General features: G+C 38.5%; 1 protein-coding gene across 1 annotated transcript in view; it reads left to right on the forward strand.

The window, feature by feature from the left end:
• The window catches only part of DYNC1LI2 (dynein cytoplasmic 1 light intermediate chain 2), a 59564-nt gene that overhangs the window by 2312 nt on the left and 34297 nt on the right, over nt 1-22955 (forward strand). Inside the window, exons 3-6 of the mRNA XM_069085825.1 lie at nt 50-123; nt 1832-1948; nt 6711-6941; nt 15641-15810. Coding sequence (XP_068941926.1) covers nt 50-123; nt 1832-1948; nt 6711-6941; nt 15641-15810 — 592 coding nt within the window. The remainder of the gene's footprint in view (nt 1-49; nt 124-1831; nt 1949-6710; nt 6942-15640; nt 15811-22955) is intronic.

Genomic DNA, 22955 nt, shown 5'->3' on the forward strand with positions numbered 1-22955 from the left:
ACGCCCAGCGTCAGGGCGCCGGCTAACAGCTGTGCTGTGTGCCCCGCAGGTCTTCCATCCTCAGTGAAGTTTCCACCCGGTCCCGATCTAAGTTACCAGCGGGCAAAAACATCCTCGTCTTTGGTAAGTGGTGTCTGGAGCGGGCGGGAAGGCGGGCACCTGTTACTGTGACACCCGACCGCGGGGTGGGGGCCAGGAATCGGTGTTCCTAAGCCATTGTTGGGAGTTGGGGAAGATCTTGGGACTTGGGTGTTGCAGATAAGGAAGTGCTGAGTTCCCCTTGGGCTTTTGTGATGTTTCCCCATGTGGTTATTAGCCTTTGACACTTCCTTGTTTCAACTGATGTAATGTGGATAGATTTTAAACTAACCATATTTTTTCCCCTGATTCTTCCAGGTTATGCAGTTCTTTTTTTTTTGTTTGTTTTAAATATTCTCTGACCTTCTGGTTGTATGGAATTATTCCATTATATTGGCAAAGGTCGCTAAAGTGAGTGGAGAGGAATAATAACAAACTATGTCATCTTCATTCATCAAGCATTTGTTAAGTACCTGCTGTGTTCCAGGCACTGGGAATACCAAGGAAGGCAAAAAACATCTCCTAGCCTTAAGGAGTTCATTCTTAATGGGGGAGACAGCATGCAAACAACTATGTACAAACCAGATATATACAGGATAAATTAGAGATAATTATAGAGTCTGCTTGAGACATGTAGTTTTGCTTAGCTCTGTAATTATTTTCATTAGTTTCCCAGCCTTCAGAGTGCTGGTGAAGAAGATACATTGAAGTTGGAAGCAAACGTTGGGTTCTGTCTTGCCATCAACTGAATTTTCTCTTGATGGTCATTGGCTGTCACACTCAGATATTACTGTTTAAATTCTGAAAATTTAAGGTTGTCATTTTAGACTTAACTGTGTCTTACTGCTTTCTTTGTAATAGTCTTATCTTAACATATTTGCTATAAGTGACTTATCCCAACTTATTCTTTGACTTTTTCATTTACCTTTTTTTGTAAATTGTAGGTAGTCAAATTCATTTATTTTTCACATGAAAATTTATTATAACTTGAGTTTTCATTACAGAGAACTTGGATAGGTGAGGGCAGTGTGAAGTAAAGAAAAGAGCATTGAACTGGAATTCAGAAAGCCTAGATTTTAAACCCATTTCTGCCATTCTGGCTAGGTAGTGTGTAACTTTATATTATAAGTCACGTTGTCTGGGCCTTGGTTTTCTTATCTGCAAAAGTAAGGGGCTGGATCTGGTGATCTTTGATATTCTAGGTTTAAATTTCTCAAGTCTAGAATACTTAAATAGATTTGTGATCTCAGATGTTCCTTTCAACAGAACAGATTGTAGCCCATCTATGTATGCCCATTCTGTGAAACAGTTTTGTTCATGTCTTCCCATAAGTTCACCATGGGGTGAGGGAGTTTATCCATTATGCTGAGGGGCCTTGTTCACTCTTTCTTGACATGAAGATGTCATGGGAATACATGAACTGTCCACTAGGTCATGCCTCTTGCCAGATGACCTGCTCTTTTATGATGATACAGTTCTTTGATGATAGTCTTTACTCTGGTTGGTTTTTTTTATAGTTCCTTTTCATGTTTCGGCCTGCCTAAATAATGTCCTGCCAAAACATAACTATTACAGTTTAACATAAGTTTGAGTTCTGTCTTATGCTGTAAAATCACCTTCTTAAAGGGTTCTATTATATCAAGATATGTGTGTAAGTATGAAAGCTATTCCTTTTTCTTTTAGAATATCAACATAGTTTCTGTGGACTGAGTAATTACATTTTTTATGTTTTTCTTCTAAATATTATTTATAGGTGAAGATGGTTCAGGTAAAACAACACTCTTGGCTAAATTACAAGGAGCAGAGCACAGCAAAAAAGGAAGAGGTTTAGAATATCTGTACCTTAACATTCATGATGAAGATAGAGATGGTAAGTTGCTCCAACCCATCATGAATAAAGCATTTTTTAGTCTCTTAGTATGTGCCAATGCAAGCATTGTTCTAAGTGCTAGGAATGCAAATAGAAAAGGCAAGAGAGTCTCTGTTTTCGAGGAGCTCACACTCTAATTGTGGAAAAATAGGCTAGGGACTGGGCCAACCATTGCATTGCTATAGGAAACATCCCCATGAGGAAACTTACTTTCCCAATACAGATTGGATTGTTTTAGAGCGTTCCTTAGAACAGAGGTATCAAACATATAGCCTACAGCATTCCTGAGTGCAGCCTGAACCAGATTAAAATGTAATTGGAAAATATTTAACAAAATAAAATGAAACATAGATCGTGTTAATATATGGTTTTCTAAGTCTGTATGCATCCCACAGGAATCCTTATTATAGTTTAGTGGCCCCTGTTTCTATTTGAGAACACTCCTGGCCTAGACCACTGACAGGTTAAGTCAGGATCCTTGCCCAGGATCACATGGTCACTATATGTTGAGGCAGGGCTTGAACAAAAGTCTTCCACCCAACACTGGTTTATCACACAGCACCTTTAGGGAAAGAGGAGTTCAGGTGCAGAGAGAGTGAGTGTCCTAAGGGTTTAAGAGTGAGTTGGATGGTAAGGCCCAGAGGTCCTTAGGGTGTATCAGTAGATCAGATGATAGCGCCTAGGAGGGCATAGAAGAGGGGAAAAATGGTAAGACCTGGCGGTCCCCTTTCTCACCAGAAAGATTAGAATTGGTGACTCCCAACTTATCTAAACAATGTGAACAGTCACCCCTTTGAGGTCTGGATCCTATATTGCTGTAGGAGCATATGAAAAACAGATCACTTCTACTTTAAGGAACCATGAAAAGATTCCCAGATAATGTAGCATTTCAGCTGGGCCTTGAATGCTAGGTAGAAATTCAACAGGCAAAATTTGGGGAATGAGGGGCTTTTCCAGTGTGGGGAATAATATGAGCAAATTATAAAGGTGGGAAAGTATGAGATGTTTTGGTTGCAATACAGAACGTGTGAGGGAGAGAATTCACACATGAAAATGTGTTTGTTTGTTTTTTTTTTTTTCAAATAGTGCCCCCTTTATCCTTTGAAAAAATATTATAGAAAACAGAAAATACATCTACTCCTGTGTTTGCAGACTTTTATTTAATAGTAAAAATTAAGACTTAAAATATGGATAGGATCTTTTCAGGAGTCTGCCTTGATATCTTGATCTGGTAGCCTGTTATTTTCCTGAAGTGATATATTAGAAGTTCGGATTTTTTAATGCTCCTTTCAGCATTAATTTGTTAGATTGCTGGTAGGAAAAGGTATATATGTGCTGCTGTTACACCACTTTAAATTCTGTAATTCTAGGATTAACTAAAGTTTACTCACAAACTCCCTTCACTGCTTTTGTGTCTATTATGATTTAGCTTGGAGTTTTGGCTTTTAAATAAAGAAATGTTATCATCTCCAATTTTTTGTAAGAAGGTTCATTGGAATGTAGAAGCCACAATAAAAATGAAATACTTTTCTTTGTTGTTTACATTGACAAAAAAATAATAAAATCTTGCTCGGGACCTCTTAAAATTCTAGGAAGGTTGATGTAAAGTGAGATAGAACACATGTTGGCACACCAGTTTACATCCTTAAACCTCAGTTCCCTCATTTGTAAAATGAAGATTATCCTCAGTGGTCTTTTAGGTTAGTTAAGTGATTAGTCCAAGGTTAAATAGCCACTAGGTGGCGCCATAGTGCACAGAGCACCAAGCATGTTTTCATCTTCCTGAGTTCAAATCCAGCCTGAGACACTTAATGGCTGGGGAACCTTGGGCAAGTTACTTCACCCTGTTTACCTCAGTTTCCTCATCTGCCAAATGAGCTGGAGGAGGAAATGGCAAAGCACTCCAGTGTCCTTTCTAAGAAAACCCCAAAGGGGTCACAGTCAGACACAACTGAACAACAACTGACAACCAATACCTCAGAGACTGGACTTGAATCCAGGTTTTCTTGGTTCCCAGTTCTCCTTTCACTATACCACACTCTTTACTTTTTAATCTGCTTTTTAAAATCAGTGTTTAAGCTTGTAACTCTCACCTTCTGAATTTTTTAGCTTCCTTCAGCATACTTTAAATTTCCCCTTTAAGAACATAAATGGGAATGTTGGGGGTAGTTACATTGGCGTTAGTGCCAAAGTCCTTTCAAACCCTCCTTTCCTGCAAGAATCAAGATCAGATTTGTTTGCCCACTTTTAGAGGTCCTTCATGTAACATGAAGAACAGCTACATTTCAGCCATAGATGAGATAGGGCAACCTTTGAACAAACAAAAACTCTGTCCTTTGCTTTTCATTTCTTAACCTTTTTCTTATTTTTCAAATACATAGTGTGGATACAATTTTCCTTGTGGAGTAGTCAAAGTTCATTTCATGCCAAAGCATTTTCATGTTCTTATTACATTAATAACGTTTATGCTTAGGACTTTATGACTGCAAAGTCGTTTTACATGGGTTACCTCATTTGATCCTCACTACATTTCTATGAGAGAGATTTTGTTTCCATTTTACAGAGATGTTAGGTGACCTACCCTGGAGCATACAGCAGGTTAATGGGGACTGGAATATAGTCCGTTTACCAGTGTCTTTTCTCTGTACCCCACTTCCTCTAAGTAGAAGTAGTGTTATAATACCTCATTCAGATTTCTTTGAGATTACCAGAATAGTTAATTTTATAGGTAGTCTGGTGTTTTTTGGATAGATAGATAGATAGAGAGAGAGAGAGAGATAGTGATAATCTATGTCTGTCTGTCTATCTATCTATCTGTGTGTGGTAGACTTACTAGCTGTTTGACTTAGGGAAAATGTTTTTCCTTGAGTTTGTTCTACTCTTCTGTAAAATGAGGATAATACTTTCACTACCTACCATATAGGTTGTTGTGAAAAAAGACCTTTTTTTTTTTTAAAGCATTAGCCATTGTAAATGTGAGTTACAATAAATGTTTAATATAGATTTTTAGAGGTATATAATTAGATGTCAGTTTGTCTTAATTTGAAGCACTATTTGATTAGAAGCAAATAAATCTCATTTCTCCTTAACTCTAACCTTTTTTACTTTAATGATGTAGGCTTCTAATGAAATGGTTTTTATGTAAAATGTATGTATTTGAAGGTGATTGTGACATGACAAGAATTGTGAGTCTCCAGCACCCCTCTCCCACCCCCCAAAACCTGACAGATTTGGAAAGATTGGCTCTAGTTCTCACCGGAGGCATTTCTTGGGCTACTCATTTGGGGATGTGTGGACTAAGAGCTGACTGTTTAATTTAATTTACAGAACATTTGATAAATGCCTTCTCTCTGCCTGGCACTGTGCCAGTCACGGGGCTTATAGAGGCAAAAATGAAATGGTCCCTTTTCCCAAAGAATTTATGTTTTACTGAAGGTAAACAACATGTCCAGCAAAAAGTAAATAACAGATAAATACAGAATAATCTGAGGTGAAGAAAGGTATGGAGACCACAATAATATCAGAAGAGAAGGGGGACATTAGGAGAGACCTTAGACAGACACAAAGGTGATGTTTGAGCTGAATCTTGAAGGGACCTGAGGTGAAGAGGAGGGAAAAACAAGGCCACAGTGACTGATTGAATGGAACATACAAGAAACAAGCCATGAATCTGTCCACTGGGCCTGATACTTCCATTAATAATAATAGTAGTTATAATCATGACTGGCATTTATAAAGCTGTAAGATTTGCAAACTGGAAATGCTAGATCAGGGGTGGGGAGGATGGGGGCAAAGCACTGGGAGGGGGCAAGGGTGGAACAAGGGTGCCACTTTCCATTCAGAAAACATTAAGTGCCCCCTTTGTGCAAAACACTGAAGCTATAATGACAAAAAGAGGTTCCTGTCCTTAAGAAGCTTCTGTTTCAGTGGAGGAGGATGCGCTCTGCATCCTGATGCTTCATGCCAAGGAATTCTCTGCCTCCTTAGCTACTTCATCCAAAAATGGGATAAGGAAGTCCCAGAATTGAGGTGAGGGTCAAATAAAATGTTATGTGAAAGCACTTTCTAAAATACTCCATAATTATAAGGTTTTTTAAAAAAAGTTGATGCAGGAGTCTTAAACTTCAATTTTATCTTACCAAAATGGCACTATTGGCAAATACACATTGATTTCTTACTTTGCTGCTTACTGGCAATGAAAGACTGTAAGCTTCAGTTTCCTCATCTGTAAAAATGGGCCTACCTCCAGGGGTAGGACTTACATGACAGGACTTTACGAAGATCAAATAAGATAATGTATGAAATTGTACTACCTTAATATGTCAGCATTTGTCATCTCATTCCTCAGATTCTACCTTTTAGATTTGAAAGAGGGAATGTGCCCTTCATTTTTTTTTATATCTTTTGTTTTTACATCACATTTATTTCCAAATATAGTCTTCCCATGTAACAAAACCTTAATTTCCAATAAAAGTAGCAAAGGGCTTAGTATTTTTTTGTTGTTGCTAAGTTATACACACTTCAAGGTTGCTTTGAGAATATTTAAAGATAATATTCTCTTATCCCTTCTTTTAAGGGATGAAGCAGTTTATATACACATGATTCTTGGTTGCATTTTCCTTTGTAAATGAAGCATTTCTAGTTAAATTGTCTTTTAATTTTGACTTTGGCATTAAGGACCTATTGATACTTTTCTAGAATGCAGTTACAGTGGCAGCAAATTTGAGTGTTGAATTGTTAAATTTTTTTCTCTTCTCCACAGATCACACACGTTGCAATGTGTGGATCCTGGATGGAGATTTGTACCATAAAGGCCTGTTGAAGTTTGCTGTTTCTGCAGAAACCCTGCAAGAGACTTTAGTTATCTTTGTAGCAGATATGTCTAGGCCTTGGACTGTTATGGAATCATTACAGAAATGGGCCAGTGTTTTGCGGGAACACATTGATAAAATGAAAATCCCACCAGAAGAAATGAGAGACATGGAGCAAAAGTGTAAGTACAATGCATTTTTCTGCAGTAGAATGTAATTATGGGCCTGTTTTCATGGTAGATCCTTTGAATGGTCCTCATTTGAATAGGTGGATAATATTTTGGACGTTCAAGATCCTCTCTTTGAAGAAATAAGCACATAGAAGGTGCTTAATAAATGTTTATTGAACGAATGCTTGCATTATCTTCCTTGAAGATGCCCTTTGAAAGTTCAGCCCTTTTCAGCTTAGGGTCTCAGAACATTGTCAAGGCTCTCCTCATATCCCCAGGTGGTCTTTCTGTATGAAGTGAGTTTGATTGGTATTCTTTACTTTCCACATTGATCTGAAGATTAAAGTCATTTTTTTGTGGTTTTCAAAGGGAAGGATGTACAATAAGGCTTTCCTTATTTAAACATGTTCTGATCTGTGGATCTTTTTGTTGTTAACATGTGTGGCCTTAGAACTCTTTAGCAGGCCGCAGTTTGTTGTGGGAATAGCTCTGGTTTTGCATTTAGAAAACCTGGGTCCAAGTCTCAACTCTAACACATAATAGCTTTATGGCATAGTCATTTCCCCTTGAGGAGCTTTTTTTTCCTCTCCTGTAAAGTAAGGATTATCTGTAGGCCAGGTGATTGCTAACGTCACATATAGTTCTGACAGTCTTTGATTCTGTGGTTCAAATGTGGTCTGTATAACCTGAAGCTTCCTCTAAGAATTACATTGTTTGGCAGGAGAAAATAGTTTCTTTCATTAACCTGAAGGAGAACAAATAGAAATTAAAAGCATAATTCTGTCAGAGAATTCAGACATAAGCCAGCGCTAGAGCGATCTGTTGCAGAATGCAAGTGCTTAAATGAAAATTAAGAGCATTTAAAGGTTCATTTTCTTTTGTTAAATGGTAGGCTGTATTGTGATTATTAAAATAAGAGTTCTTTTAAAGTAAAGGACTTGATTTTCAAATTTGAAGGAAGTTTGGGAGGGGAGGGGGATTGTTTTTTGTTTTAAAATATATGTGGTTCAGAAGATTGTTTTTCCTCTTCCTTACTTCTGTGCAGTTACATGAGCATCTGACCACTTGCCAGAAGAGTAGGAGTGGCCGCGGCAGCAGCAACAGTCTTTGACAAGGGTTGGCTCTGCTCAAACTGGCTTATTTCCACAGTATGACATCACTCCAATGAATTAATGAGGGCCCTTTTGGGCATGGTATACAGTATCCTCACATTGCTAACTCGTGCATTAGAACGACACTCAGAATGATGGTTCCCGAATATTAGGTTTGCTTTTCAAATCAAATTCCACATTCCATGTCTTCTTGTCACACTCTCCATTTTGCCTGCGCCTTCTGTCACATGTCAGTTCGAGTATCCCACAGACACTGGGAGCTTTATAGTTGAGCCTTTCAACCTGTCTTTTGTAAGTTTTCTCAGTTGTATTTGCTGCATTGATTGCTATGCAGTCCAGCTAGCCAGTGTCAAACAACTGACCTTTACAGATAATGAGGGTTTTTTCCTCAGAATTAGACACACTTAAAGCAAACTACTTCTGAACATGGGGGAGTTTTGTAGCCGAAACACATATAATATGGTACAGAGAGAAGTAAGTTGATTTATTGTGATAAATCGATTATTTTAGCTCATTTTTATAGTGTAACGACATTTCAAAGATGTTTCATTTTGGGGTTTGTTTTGTTTGTTAAAACAATTTAAATCAAACTTGGAGACAGCGAGATCCCCAGAGTAAGAATTAGGAGACCTAGGTCTGCCCTGCTACTTATTAGCCATATGACCTTGGGCATGCTACTCTCCCACCCCACCCTCCTGGGCCTCAGTCTCTTTCTCTGCAAAATAATGGGATCAGACTAGGTGATTTTAAGGTCCTTTCCAGCTCTGACATGCTATATCTATGTGCAGATGTTTATAATGTTGGGAGGGTTTGGGGTTCTCTCCAGGGCTCTAAATTTATTCTAATTCGGGTTAATCTTTGTTCGCATCCCTACCCCCAATGTATCAAACATTTGGGATGACAGCTTTTTTGCTTTGTGTGCTAAAGTGTCTGTTAGTTTTAAGTTACTTGTTAATGTGGTTATTTCAGGCTAGAGAAGACTTGAGAATCACCAGTATAGTCTTGAACAAATTACTTAACCTCTCTGAGTCTCAGTTCCTCAACTCTAAAATGAAGGGTTATCAGCTGACTATTTCATCTCAATAGTGAGATTCTTCCAGATGTTGAATTATCCTGTAATATCTTTGTTATTTTTCCTTGTGCTTTTCTATTTTAAAGCAAAAGTGATTGAAAGATAGTATTTACATTAAAGATCCCTTTCCTTCTCAGTTGTATTTTTGAGTGGTCCCTTGTTTAATTAAACCAGAGCAGGAAGACCTGTTTTGGTATGTTTACCTATTGACCCTACTTGAAACCCAGAAGTTACCTGAAGTCATAATACATGGCAGTGGCATAGAGGGCGTAACTTGGAACCTCTGAGATTTGCTGTGTAACCATGTCCCTTAACCTCTCTTTGTCAGTTGACATACCTTTAAAATGAAGGTGATGATAATATGAGGATGTATAAGAAAGGATTTCTATTCCTCCAAAGAGCAAGATTATATGGAGACAATAGGGGGCAATACATAAGTGTATAAAAATACTATTTTATATGTTATAGACTACAGGTACTTTTAAGAGTAGTGAAAAAAAGATCAGCAGAAGCTTTGTGGAGAAAGTGGAATTCAAGCTAGGCCTTAAAGGTTAGAGACATTTTGAATAGTTGTCAGCAGCATTTATTAAATGCCTGCAGTGTACCAGGCACTCTGCTAAGTGCTGGGGATACAAACAACAGAAGTAGATCCTCTTCTCAGAGAGCTCATAGTTTAAGGAAGGAGACAACATGTAAACAACTGCGTGAAAATGAGATATGTAGAGGATTAACTGGAGAGAATAAGCACAGGGAAGGCACTAGCATTAAGGAGGTGGGGGTAGGCTTGTAAAGAGGTGGGCTTTTAGTAGGACTTGAAGCCACAGAAGCCAGGAGGGGTAGATGAGGAGCCAGAAATTTCTAGGCATTAAGAACATTTAGTGAAAATGCCCAAAGTTGGGAGATGTGGTTTCTTTGAGAAATAACAAGGAGGCTAGTGGCACTAGGTCAGAGTACCTGGGGCTTTGTAATGTATAAGAAAACTGGAAAGGTTATGAAAGGCTTCATACATCAAACAAGATTTTATATTTGATCACACAGATGGTAAGGAGCCACAGGAATTTATTGGGGGGAGGGGACATGGTCAAACTGCACTTTAGGAAGATAAGATTGGTGGAGGGTGGTATGTACCAGAGATGTCACAATGGTGACTTCAATAAGATTTGGCAACCTGTCAAATATGGGGGATGGAAGGGAGTGAGAAAGCAAAGATGACCCCCAGGTTTTGAGCCCGAGTAGAAGTTAGGTGAGACCCTCCAACAGTAATAAGGAAGTTAGAAAGATAGGAGGGCTCAAGGAGAAAGTTTGAATTCAGTTTTAGACATGTTGAGTTTAAGGAGATCCAGTTCAGGATGTCCAGTATATAACTAAAGATTCCAGGCTGGAGGTCAGGAGTGAGGTTAAGACTGGGTATATAGATCTGAGAATCATTAGCATAGACATGATAGTTGAATCTATGGGAGATGATGAAATGACCGAGTGAAATAGTATAGAAGGAGCTGAGGACATGGCTCTGAGGGACACTGTCTGTAGGCAGATGTCACTTAGACCAGGATCTAGCAAAGGAGACTCAAGGAGCAGTCCAAGATAGGTAGAAAGAAGGAAGGAAACAAGCGTTTATTAAGTGCCCACTGTGTGCCAGCACTATGGTAAGTGCTTTACAAATATCTCATTTGATCCTTACAACCACCCTGGGAGGTAGGTGCTATTATTATCATCCCTATGGCAGATATATTAAGTGACTTGTCCAGGGTTACACAACTAGCGTGAAGCCAGCTTTGAACTCAGGTCTTCCTGATTCCAGACCCAACTGCACTGTGCTTCTTAGTTGCTAAGAGAGTGATTGATAATGTTAAAGGCTGCAGAGAGGTCGGGGAGAATGAGGATTGAGAAAAGGCTATTGGATTTGGCAGCTCAGAGGTTTTTGGTAACTTTGGAGAGAGCAGTTTCAGTTGGATGATGAGGTCAGAAGCCAGAGTATAGAGAATTAAGAGAGTAGATGAGAGGAAGCAAAGACCTGGGTTGTAGGTGCAGTGTGGGTAGCCTTCTCAAGGAGTTTAACCACAAAAGACAGGAGAGATGAATGATAGGTAGTGGGACTGAATGGATCAAGTAAGGTTTTTTTTAGGGTGGGGTAAACGTAGACTTGTTTGGAAGCAAGTTACCAAGCAATTAAGTGCTTTTTATGTTGGCCACGCACAGTGCTAAGCACTAGAGATACAAAAAAGGGCAAAAATAGAGCTTCTCTCAAGGAGTTCACAGTCTAATGGCAGAGACAATGTGCCAGCAACTATGTATAAGTAAGATGTATTTAGGATACATTTGAGATAATAAACAGGGAAGCCACTAGCATTGAGTGGCATGGATCAGGAAAGCCTCCTTTAGAACATGGGATTTTAGCTGGGACTTGAAGCCAGGGAAGCTAGAAGGTGGGGATGAGGGAGAGAACTACAGGCATGGGGGGCAGCCACTGAAAAGTCCAGAGTTGGGAGATGGAGTATCTTGTGGGAAGAACAGCAAGGTGGCCAGTATCACTGGAATCAGAGAATCTATGAAGTGAGTAGGGTGTAAGAAAACTAGAAAAGTAGGAAGAGACCAGGTTATGAAAGGCTTTAAAAAATCAAACAGAAGATTTTATATCTTATTCTGGAGATAACCCTCGGTGTTGATATGATATAGGGCTGACATAGGCTTTGTGCTTTATAAATTAGCCAGTAGACGAAGAAATTGAATAGGCAGAAAGAAGAGAAAAATATTCATAAAATCTTAGAATTTCAGAGCTAGAAAGGACTTCAAGAGGTCACGGTCCAAGCCCAAATTTTATGGATGAAAAATTTGAGACCCAGCATAGATATTTGGTCCAGTTCATAGAGTAGCACAGTAGAAGAGCCATGTTATACGAAAATGTAATCTGCCAAAGTGCTTTTGTGAGGAGTTTTATGATCAGTGGATTTTAGTAATTTAGCATTTGGGGGTGCTTGGTGAGTTATATGTGTAAAACACTTTGCCACAATTAAATTATTTATTATTTTCAGCCACATCTGTGTCTGTAGCTCACCTCAGGGTTTAAAGTACAGGCAGTAATTTGAAATTTCAGAATCCCCCCAAAAATAAGTCATTTAGTCACTGGAGAAGTGTCAGAGAAGTTACCAGTTTTCCTGTATTCCCTGTAGCGACTAGGTGTAAGGCTGTGGTGCCCAGATTACTAAATGACATTTAATTTCATGTGTGCTTCATTGGCAGGATGCAGAATGGGAAGGGTTTCATTTAGATAGAACATGAGTTTAAAAGGTTCTTCATGTGAAAAAAAAAGTTGTAAGTGGAATTTCTAGTGTTTGTTGTTAATTAAACATAGTTCTCTGAAATATATAGACTTGTAAAACTGGAATATAGCTGAAATTTTTCTCATTTAAACTGCTAACTGGCCAGATAACAGTGGAAACATTCTGAGGATCAGAGAGTCAAGCTTGATTAAAGCTCATAAAACGTTCAGGCTTGCTGCTGCTTCACCAAGTTACCACAAAATTATTTAATTAAAATTTCTTCCAACATAGAATTCCAAAACACTGTCCAAAGTACTTCAGGAGTTTTGCTTACTCAGGTATAAACAGTGGTTTGGTGTTACTTGAATAGAACTGAAGTTAGTTATTCTGACTTCTGATTAATATGAACCAGGAGATAATGGAAACATTTTCAGTTATACTCTTAAGCGGCCTCATTTTTGGAAGCATGGATGCTTCTCATCTTATCTCGTTCTAGAAATGGTCCATCAAAGCTGTAGTTGCACTGAACTGTTGTCTAAACCTAGATTGTATAGGCCATGACAAGTGGAGTGGGCTGACCGGCTGTTGGTGTACATCCTTAAGTTTATCCCTACTCTTATTTGGAGGTAGTGCTGATTCTGATTTCTTTCTTAATAGGAACTTAAAATGATACTGTTACACATTTTTAGACCTTGCCCAAGCTCTGAGAAACTAGTCATAAAATGTTTAAAGGTAATCTGATGTTTTTGAAATGTTCCGCAAAGCTCGTCCATTTCCCATGATGGTAGTAACTTCAGTGATTGTAACCTGCCAGGGTCTGTTTCTGTTGAGTTATCTTTAATACATTACACAAAAACTAGAGTAAGTGGTATTTGTTTCACCGGTTTGATTAATGAAACTGCTTCACTTAAGCATAGTGATAACCTATGGCAGAAGAAAGAGGAAGCCTTACTCCAGTGAGAGGCATTGTGGTGTGAGGGCAAGAGGACAAGATTAGGGGTCAAGACCTCAGTTCTAGTGTAGGCTTCCTCTACCAATACTAGTTGACATCTTTTCTGAAACTTATTGCCTTAAGTGCTTCACACCCTGGGAAGTTAAGTGATTGGCCCAGGGTTACATAGCCAGTATGTGTCAGAGGGAGGGCTTGAGTTCAGGACTTCCGAGCTCTGCCCTGATAGTATCTTTCTATCCACTCTGCCATGCTGCCTCTCCATAAGACAGGATAATAATGCTTTTCTTTGGTTACTTTCATGGAGGAAGGAAAAAATATATATGACTGCGCTTTGAAAATGCTAAACAAACAAACGACCATGGTGTAATATCATCACTACCACCTTACATTTAACACTACATGCAACTTATTGTTATAACAAATGGAATTTTCTTCAAGGTTGAAGTTTCCTTCATTTCATTTTTTCATCATGAAATCAACCATAAGGTTGCTTGTTCAGTATGCTCAGGGACAATTTTTTTAAAATACTGTCTGTTGTAGTTACAGTTTTATTATATTTTTAGAAGGAACAAAAAGACCAGTTCCTTGGTGCTCATTAATAATCCTAATGGACACATTAGAATCCTTTGTGTTTCAGTTTTGGGTCAGACCAATGTTTTTCAGGTCACAGTGCAACCATGAATATTTCTTGGGTCATTTATATTAGAAGTTTAAATCACTGAATGAAGTTCATTATAAATTAGGTATAAAAACAAAACACCATTTGCAGTGCTTTCCAGAGAACTTCTTCACTTTGGAAACAGTCTATATTTGATCAGTCCCCTAATTTCACATGTACAACAGTGTTCTGCAAATTAAGTTATCCAAAGCTGATACTCTATAATAATGGTTGAAAACTGTTTGTCAGATTAGCATTTTTGTCTTAAAAAGTCTGTCCCATGAATAAGAAGGAGTAATATCAACTCTTTTGGGGTCCTTTTGAAATTAATTGTTTGATTTTATTTTCTCACTTTGTCTCTTCCTGTGAAAAATGAAGAGATTGGACTAGATTATCTTTAATACCCCTTCTAGTTCTGGATACTATGACATTTATCAAGGTAAAAGATTAGAGGCATCTGTAGAGCCAGATCCCTTTTTCAGTTGGGCATGGAAAGAAAGAGTGATTTGGCGGCATGAGGGGGAAGGTGTGGTGTAGTAGAAAAAGCACAGGATTGGTGGTTGAGAGCTAGATTAGTTCTAGTTTGTGTCACTTTGGCTAGGTCATTTGCCCTCTTCCAACTTTAATTCTTCTGTACTTTGGGAGCTTTGGGCTGGATGATCACTAATGTTCCTTCTGAGGCTAAAGTTTTATGATGTTGTGTGTATCTTTTTCCCTCCTTCCTTTGTTCCATATTTAGATCAAGGCACTGAGCCTAAATAATGATGCTATTTCCTGTCTGTGGCTGGTTAGTTCTTTTGGTTAAAGCACTGTGCTAATGAGGCTGAGATCATAGGTTTGATTTCCTACAACAGCTATTTCAGAAAATTCTACCCTTATTTAATAAGCTGTAGTGGAAGAGAGAGTGGAGAATTCTACATAGCACTCTCTCGCTTTAGTTAAATTACTCTAAGGAAATGCTATGTTTATGACAGGACAGCTTATTATGGTTACTGCAAATTACAAAGAACAGTACTTTAAATAATAGACCTCAGTAGATCATAGACTCAGGGGCAGAAGGAGTCATTGTCCAGCCTTCTCAGGCAACAGGTGAGGAAGCTGAGTATTCTAGGCTAAGAGTTTTCCATCTCATTATTTACGTACAACAGGGATGATATATAGGCCCATTCAGCTCTGTTCTGCAGTATGTATATACCATAGAAGTTTAGCAGTGGTTTATTCTGTTTCCCTGTATAGCAAACTTCATGTAGAACTTCTCACTGATATTGTTTAAATGAGTTTCAGGTGTTTTAGTCATTTTAAAGATTCAGATACTCTATAAACAGTTTAATTATCCACAGTATTTTAGAAGTCTGAACTATTTAAATTTATCTTGAGATGAGTTGGCTTTTTAAATATACATTATGGGAAAACACTGGGTGGTGTATTTTTAAGTATTTGAGAGAGTTGCAGTGAGGATGTCTGGAAAAATGCCTGTGCTGATCCAAAATGATAGAGTTCTAACTAGATTATTTAAAATTTACAGTCTTCATTGACATCCTTTAATCTCTTTGATTTTCTTGGGAGGTGGGAAGGAATGGAGGGGTGGTTTAGTTTTCCAGGGCTTGCTGCTTAAAAGGCATCTAATATATTGTTAGAAATGTGTTGTCTTTTATAGTTGTGAAGGATTTTCAAGAGTATGTGGAACCTGAGGAAGGCTATCAAGGCTCACCACAGAGGAGAGGACCTCTAGCTTCAGCACAAGATGGTGAAAATGTTACCTTACCACTTGGAGACAACATGCTCACACATAATCTTGGGATCCCAGTCTTGGTAGTTTGCACAAAGGTGAGTACAACTAGATTGAAGTGTTACTTGCTTTTTTGGTTTTCCAATGAAAACATGCTACCTGACAGTGGGTCCATTTTAATATGGGCTTTGTATATAAGTAGATGAATTACTGTAAATGGAAAAAGTATTGAAGACAGAGCTAGGACCAGTGACTAGAAGTTACAGAATAATGATTTTTTGTTTAATATAACAAAGAATTTCTTGACAGTTAAAGCTGTGCCAAACTAGAATGGACTGCTTCAATTAGTAGCCGGTGAGTTCGTTGTCATAGGAAGTGTGCAAATTACAGTTGAGTAACCATTTGGGGTTGGACTAAATGACCTGGGAGTTCTTTGCTTCTGTGGTCTAACTTTGGGTCCTCACTTTGCCACTGACTACCTCTGTGATCTTAGTAATCCAGCTAACTTCTCTGAACTTTAGTCTTTATCTTTAAAATAATGCAGGCCCTTCCACTTTCACAGTAGAGTTGTTCTAAAGAGCAGACGAGAGAATTCGTTTAAAAGCCCTTTGTAAAATGCTACTCTATAAATGCAACTATAAACTACTTCTGTTCAGCTTGATGTTACTAATGGAATAGAGCCCGGGAGTATTTTCTTTTTATTATAATTAATTTTTATTTTGCTTTTTGGAGGGCAGTTGGGGTTAAGTGACTTGCCCAAGGTCACATGGCTAGTTTTTGTGTTAAGTGTCTGAGGCCAGATTTGAACTCAGGTCCTCCTGACTCCAGGGCCTGTCCTCTATCACTGTGCCACCTAGCCGCACCCTTCCCCCCCCCCCCCCCGCAGTATTTTCACATATCTTTAGCTTAGTCCACCTGGTAGAAGGTAAACTCCTTAAGGGCAGAAACCACTTCTTTCCCCCCCCCTCTATTTTTCTCTTTTCCTCCTAAGCATAGTATTTGCAGGTGCTTAAGTGTCAGGTTCTTAAGGAATAATTGTTGAGTGAATGGATGAAATGTTCGTTTTCATTCAGTGACTCATACAATAACCTTGAACTAAAAAACAGATTATTTGTACTTTAAAGGGACTTTTCAATAAGGCATTTATTAAGTACCTTCAATGTCAGGCATTGTATTAGGGATACAAAGACAAAATTAAATTCCTTCCCTCAAGGAGCTTACTTTCTATCATGGGACACACCATGTACACAAATGAATATATACAAAATATTTTACAAGGTTATTTTAAGAGAGAGAACACAGGGAACTGGTGGGATCAGGAAAGCTTAAGCTTAAGGTAGAAGGTGGTGCTTGAACTGAGTCTTGAGGAAACAAGAAATTCTAAGGAATGGAGTTGAGAGTGGACATTCCAGGGATGGAGGCCATTGAGTGCAGAGGCACAGAGATGAGATTCAGTGCTGTGGGGGGGGGGGATGCTAAGTCTAGTTAAGCAGAACTGTCACATGCAGAAAAAAAAGAAATGTATGACAGGCCAGTTGGGGCCAGGTTGTAAAGGGCTTTAAGTGCCAGAAGGAGGAGTTTTTACTTGATCCCACAATTACGAAGTAGCCATTGGGGTTTGACTAAAGAGGCAGTCAGGCCTGTGCTTTAGAATCAGTGCTCTGAAAGCCACATGAAGGATGGAATGTACAGGAAGGAGATTTGAGGCAAGGAATGGATTAGGAGGCTATTGGAGTAGTCCAGAGGCAATAGTGACCTGGTGTAGGATGTGGCTGTGCAAGTAGAAAACTGGTCAATTGCAGGAGATGTGGAGGTGAAAATCATCAGATTTAGTAACTCAACAGCTCTGTGACATGTGGAAGACAGGATTTTAGGAAGTTCAAGGCAGTGAACCTTTAAGACTTGAAGCAGACATAGTGGTGCCTTTAACAGAAATAATAGAAGTTTGGTAGAAGGCAGAGTTTTATGGGAAAGATAATGAGTTAAACTCATTGAGTTTGAGAAATTTATGGGACTTCTAGTTGGCCACGTCCAATAGGTAGTTAATGATGTAGGTTTGAAGTTTAGGAGAGACTCTGAAGCTGGCTATAAAGATCCAGGAGTTTTCTGCATAAAAATGATGATTAAACCCATAAGAGTTGATGAGGTCACCAGTGACAGAGCACAGAGAAAGAAGGAGGAATCAGGACTGAGCCTTGGAAGATACCCATGGTTAGGGGCCATGATAATGAGTGAAGACCCATGGAAGGAGGCTGAGGAATGGTCAGGTACGTAGGAAGAACACCAAAGCAGAAAAGAGTTACAGGAGGTCAGGATTGTCCAGTGTCATATGCTGCTCCAGAGAGGTCAGGAATAATGAGGGACTAAGAACAGATCTTCCAACAATTAGGGGATCATTAGTAATTTTGGAGAGAGCTGTTACCTTTGAGTATTGAGTTTGGGAGCTAAATTGCAAAGGATTGAGAAGTGACTGAGAGGAGAGGAAGTGGAAGCAGATAGCCATTTAGCAATACAGTCAAAGTGTTGGGGAATAGGGCCAATTCATTCTTTGACTTCAATTCTTTGCTATCTTTTCAGGTAGCAAACTATTGGATTTTAGTTTTGTGTGAGCAGTAGGAAGAGCCATGGCGTCAGGAGGCTTATTTACAAGACCTAGCTTTAGATACATGTGTGTGATTGTGAACAAATCACTTCATTTCTCTGATTCTCAGTTTCCCCATCTGTAAAATGGAGTTAATATTTGCACCATGAAACTTCACAGGATTTTTTGTAAATAAAATATTTTGCAAACCTTAAAGTGCTTGAAAATGTGAGCCATAATCATATTAGTAATAATACTCAAGAATATTTTAAGTTTTCAGTATGTTTGTATTTGCAGCTGAGAAAATAGGTCAGTTATAGTCAGAATTCCAGTTTAATTTGACATAGGTGGATGGAACCTCAGTCTGACCCCTATTCAAATTATGAATCAGATTTTACCATACCCCTGACAAATGGTCATTGAGTCTCCATTTAAATACCTATAGAATTTGTAATCTTTGCTTGGAGTATTCCGTTCTACAGTTCTACAGTTGGACAGTTCTGTTATTAGATGTCTACATAACTCCAACAGGAGTTGATTTAACTATTAAAAACTGTTCTTGTTTCTTTGCATGCAATGGTTTATGCTACTAGCTTAATTACTTATGAGTCCTGGCCGATTTCATTTTATTTAGTAGATATTTTTCTAAAACTTAATGTAAATCAGATTTTGTTTTAAATGTCTTAAATTCACCAAGACAACTCCCCATTAGAGAATCCCCATTTCAAATGAAGAATGCTTTTGTAATATGAAGTCCCGTGTTAATTTAACTGTTTAGTGTTAATATTCTTTTTCACTTCAGCCTGTCTGTACCCACTCCCTCCTTGAGGCTTCACTGTGGAATGATGGGGATCCTAAGGGCTTTGTTAAGAGTTCAAATTTTGGTGAACCCTGCCATGAAGGGAGGGCCTCCAGTGCAGGCCTCTGATGGACATGTGTCCTATACGACACATTATTTAAAAATCAACCTTGCTAAGATTAGAGATTTTTATCACTGGGGTTGCCACAGAAGTTGTCTTTGACAGTTTTCAAAGAATATCTAAGCCAAGGGGCTTTACTTTCACTACGACAAATCATCGATCTCTGAAGTATTATAAGTAATTTCATGTTCATGTGACAGCCAAGATAAATGTTTTTAGCATCAACTTGATGTAAGCCTTGTACCTATACTTAAAAAGCTTAAAGTAGATATAGCAGGAACACCAGTAACGTAATTGACAGAGAGAAACAAGATGCTATGAAAGGTCCAAGAAGGGCAGAGTGTCCCTGCCTGGGAAAGAATCTTAGAACTTCAGTTCTGTCTTGCCTCCGTCATCTAAAAGCAGAGTATAGGAAGCAGTTTTGCCTCCTTGAAGGTTCCAATTCAGCAAGTTTAAGCTTGAGCACATTGGTCATCACTGAAACTCATGTGAAGTTGAGTAAGTATCTGTGTATATTTTAAAGTGGTAGAATATTTCTTATCTGCTTCCCTTACTACTTTCTGTCTGACCTTGTAGCCCCCAGAAAACTTATGAATGAAACAAAAACCCTGCTAGCAATAGTATATTACAAATTAAATAGAAATCAAACATAGAAGATACTCACCTTAAGGAAAAGAACACACATTTTCAAACAAAATGAAATTATAATAGTTTGTGCTTATGTGATACTTCAAGGTTTAAAATGAAAATTGAAATATTTATGAGACTGAAATCCTCATGTATGAAATACTTAAGTGGGTTATTGATCTTATGGGTAGAAGTTTTCTTTTAGACACAGCTCAGACCAGGACTTTTAGAACCACTGCTGATGGCCTGTAGCTGAGATCAAACCACATGGCTAAATTCTGACCCTATCATGGTGAGATAGGAGTCCATAGGCAGTGTGTTTGAGTAGCTGGGCATCGGCTTGCATATTTGATAATAGACATTTCTTTCCAGAGAGAAGGAAGCTAAAACTTCAGGGGAGGACGCAGCTGTTTCTTTTCTTCAGAATAATGATGTAGATACGTAGTTTCTATCATGTAAAAGATCATATCATAATAGTGTAATAATATAATAACATGTATAGCACTTTAAGATTTGAAGAGTGCTTTAGAAATATCTGATCCTCACAACAACCCTTGGAGTAGGAACTTTTATTATTTACATTTTACAGACAGGTGAGGAAACTGAGGCAGATGGAGGGTAAGTGACATGTCAGAGTCACACAACTAGTGTCTGTGGCTGGAATGAGCTCAGGTCTTCTGACTCCAAGGCCAGTGGTCTCTCTAACGTGCCACCAGCTGCCCCCAAGGAAAGAGGCCAAAGCAAAAAGAGTAGTGGTGATTGGCACTTCCCTGCTGAGAAGCCCAGAGGCGACTCCATTGTATCTAGAAACAACAACAGTGTAATGTAGAATGTGATTAACTAGTCCAACTAATATTAGAGTGCTTCTCACTTCTGGTCATTTAAATGGTCATAAGTAATACTACCAGAATGGATCTGGAAAACATTGTTAAAAGTTATGATGTCTTCAGTAAGAGACTGAAGGTCTTAGTCTAGTTGAAATTTTCATTACTGATGTTGATGAAAAAGTAATCACTTTGGAGAAGAGAAACAGATATGGGAAACTGCTGGTTAATAACTGGGTGCCTTATTATTTTAAGGGGGAAAACAGGATTAAAATAGATGAACCATGGTTAAAAACGCAGGAATTGTAGACTTTTGGGTAGGGATGGATTGTACAAAGAGTGGTGAAAATATATTTTCCTGGAGAAATTTGCAAAACTAATTCCATGAACTTTTTAAATCAAAAAGAAAGGACCAGGGAGAAAACTGCCTTCATATCTCTACCAAATTAAATGTCAGTGAGAATAGCTGAGATATGAGAAGAACAGCAGTAGAGAACCCCCAAAGTTCCCAGGAAATAATCCAAGAAAAGGAGTCTGTACTAAATTGTGGCTTCTGATGTCCATCTGCAAATGCACTATGTGAGTAACAAGCAGGATGAGGTAGAAAACTAATACACGAAGGCAAATTTTTACCTCATAGGTGTTCTTGAAACTAGGTTAGAGGGCACTGTAGTAGAGGTATGGCTCTGAAAAACTCAACCTCATTCAAAGTTAATGGGTAAAGAATGGTGGAATAACCTTATATGTTAAGAAAAATCCAGAGGAGCATGGTGGAAGGGATTTGGATTAAGATTAAGGAGGCAGTTACATCTGTAGACAATAAACCAATCATCATGCGTTTATTTAAGTGCCTACCATGTATCAAGCATGGTGCTAAAGTACTGAGGATGCAAAGACAAAAAACAAAGTTGCTACCCTCAAAAATTGACATTCTACTTGGGGGAAATAGCATGTATATATAAATAAATATAAAATATATCTGAAGTAAGTACAAGACAGTGCTAATAGATGGGAGAGTTCAAGAAAGACCCATGTAAGGAATGGCACTTTAGCTGAATTTTGAAGGAAAGTAAGGCTTTTTAAGAAATATTTTTGGGGCAACTAGGTGGTGAAGTGGATAGAACACTGGTCCTGGAGTCGGGAGGACCTGAGTTCAAATCCAGCTTCAGACACTTAACACTTACTAGCCATGTGACCTTGGGCAAGTCACTTAACCCCAATTGCCTTGCCTTCCCCCCTGCAAAAAAAAAAAATAAAGAAATACTTTTACTGATTCTTTTTTGTTTTTACATTGCATTCTTTCCCAAATATATCCATCTTCTTCCCTACTCAGCAAAACACTCATTGTAACAAAGATTAAAAAAGGAAGGTAAAAGATGGCTCATCAAAACCAAGGGGCACATCTACTATGACTGATGATAGATGAAATGTTCCCCACATCTTCTGCAAAGAAGGTGCATTTTCTCAACTGCATTCTGAGTATGGTGGGGAATAGAGGAGAGAGATAGCATCTGCAAAGACTCAGAGATGGGAAGAAGAATGCCATATGTGAGGGGCACCCAAGTAGGTCAGTTTGTCTAGAAAGATGTCAAAGTCTTGGCCCCCAGGCTACAAACCTCCTACAGAACTCCTGAGTGCCCCAGAACCAGATTCAGTTGTCATTGGAAAATGTTGAACAAAAGTTATTCAAATACAGTACAATGTAGATAATGTTAATTTGTGGTTTTCTAAGTCATTATGCAACTGCAGATATCCAGAATGTTTCTGTTTTAATTTTATACTGCAGGTCTAGAGCATGGAGTGCACAACATGGAGTAATGTTCGTTATGTGGGAAGGTTGGCTAGAACCTGTTTGTGAAGGGCTTTAGATGCCTGAAAAGTTTATAGTTTATTCTAATGGCAAAATAGCCAGCCGAGCTTTTGAATTAGGCGAGTGACCTAATCAGACCTGTGCTTTAGAAATATCACTTTAGCAACTGTGTGGAGGATATATTGAAGAAGGAAAGAGACTGGAGGCTGGGAGAACGATTAAGGGAGGCTTTGGCAAGAAATAGTCGAGGGGAAAGGTGATGAAAGACTCAACTGTAATGGTGCCTGTGTGAGTCGAGATCTAGTTAGAAATGTCAGGCAGCTAGTTGATGATACAGGCATGACACTCAAAGAGAGACATTTAGGGCTTACCTAAATGTTATCTGAGAATAATCTGCACAGAGATGATAACTTAGTTCATGAAAGCAGGTAAATTTCTCAAGAGAGCACTTTTAGAAAGAAGAAAACCCACAATGGAGCCT

The sequence above is a fragment of the Petaurus breviceps genome, unplaced genomic scaffold, assembly GCF_028583685.1.
Source record: "Petaurus breviceps papuanus isolate PSGF00001 unplaced genomic scaffold, PetGlider_PUasm1.0 176, whole genome shotgun sequence".
Classification (NCBI taxonomy): Eukaryota; Metazoa; Chordata; class Mammalia; order Diprotodontia; family Petauridae; genus Petaurus; species Petaurus breviceps.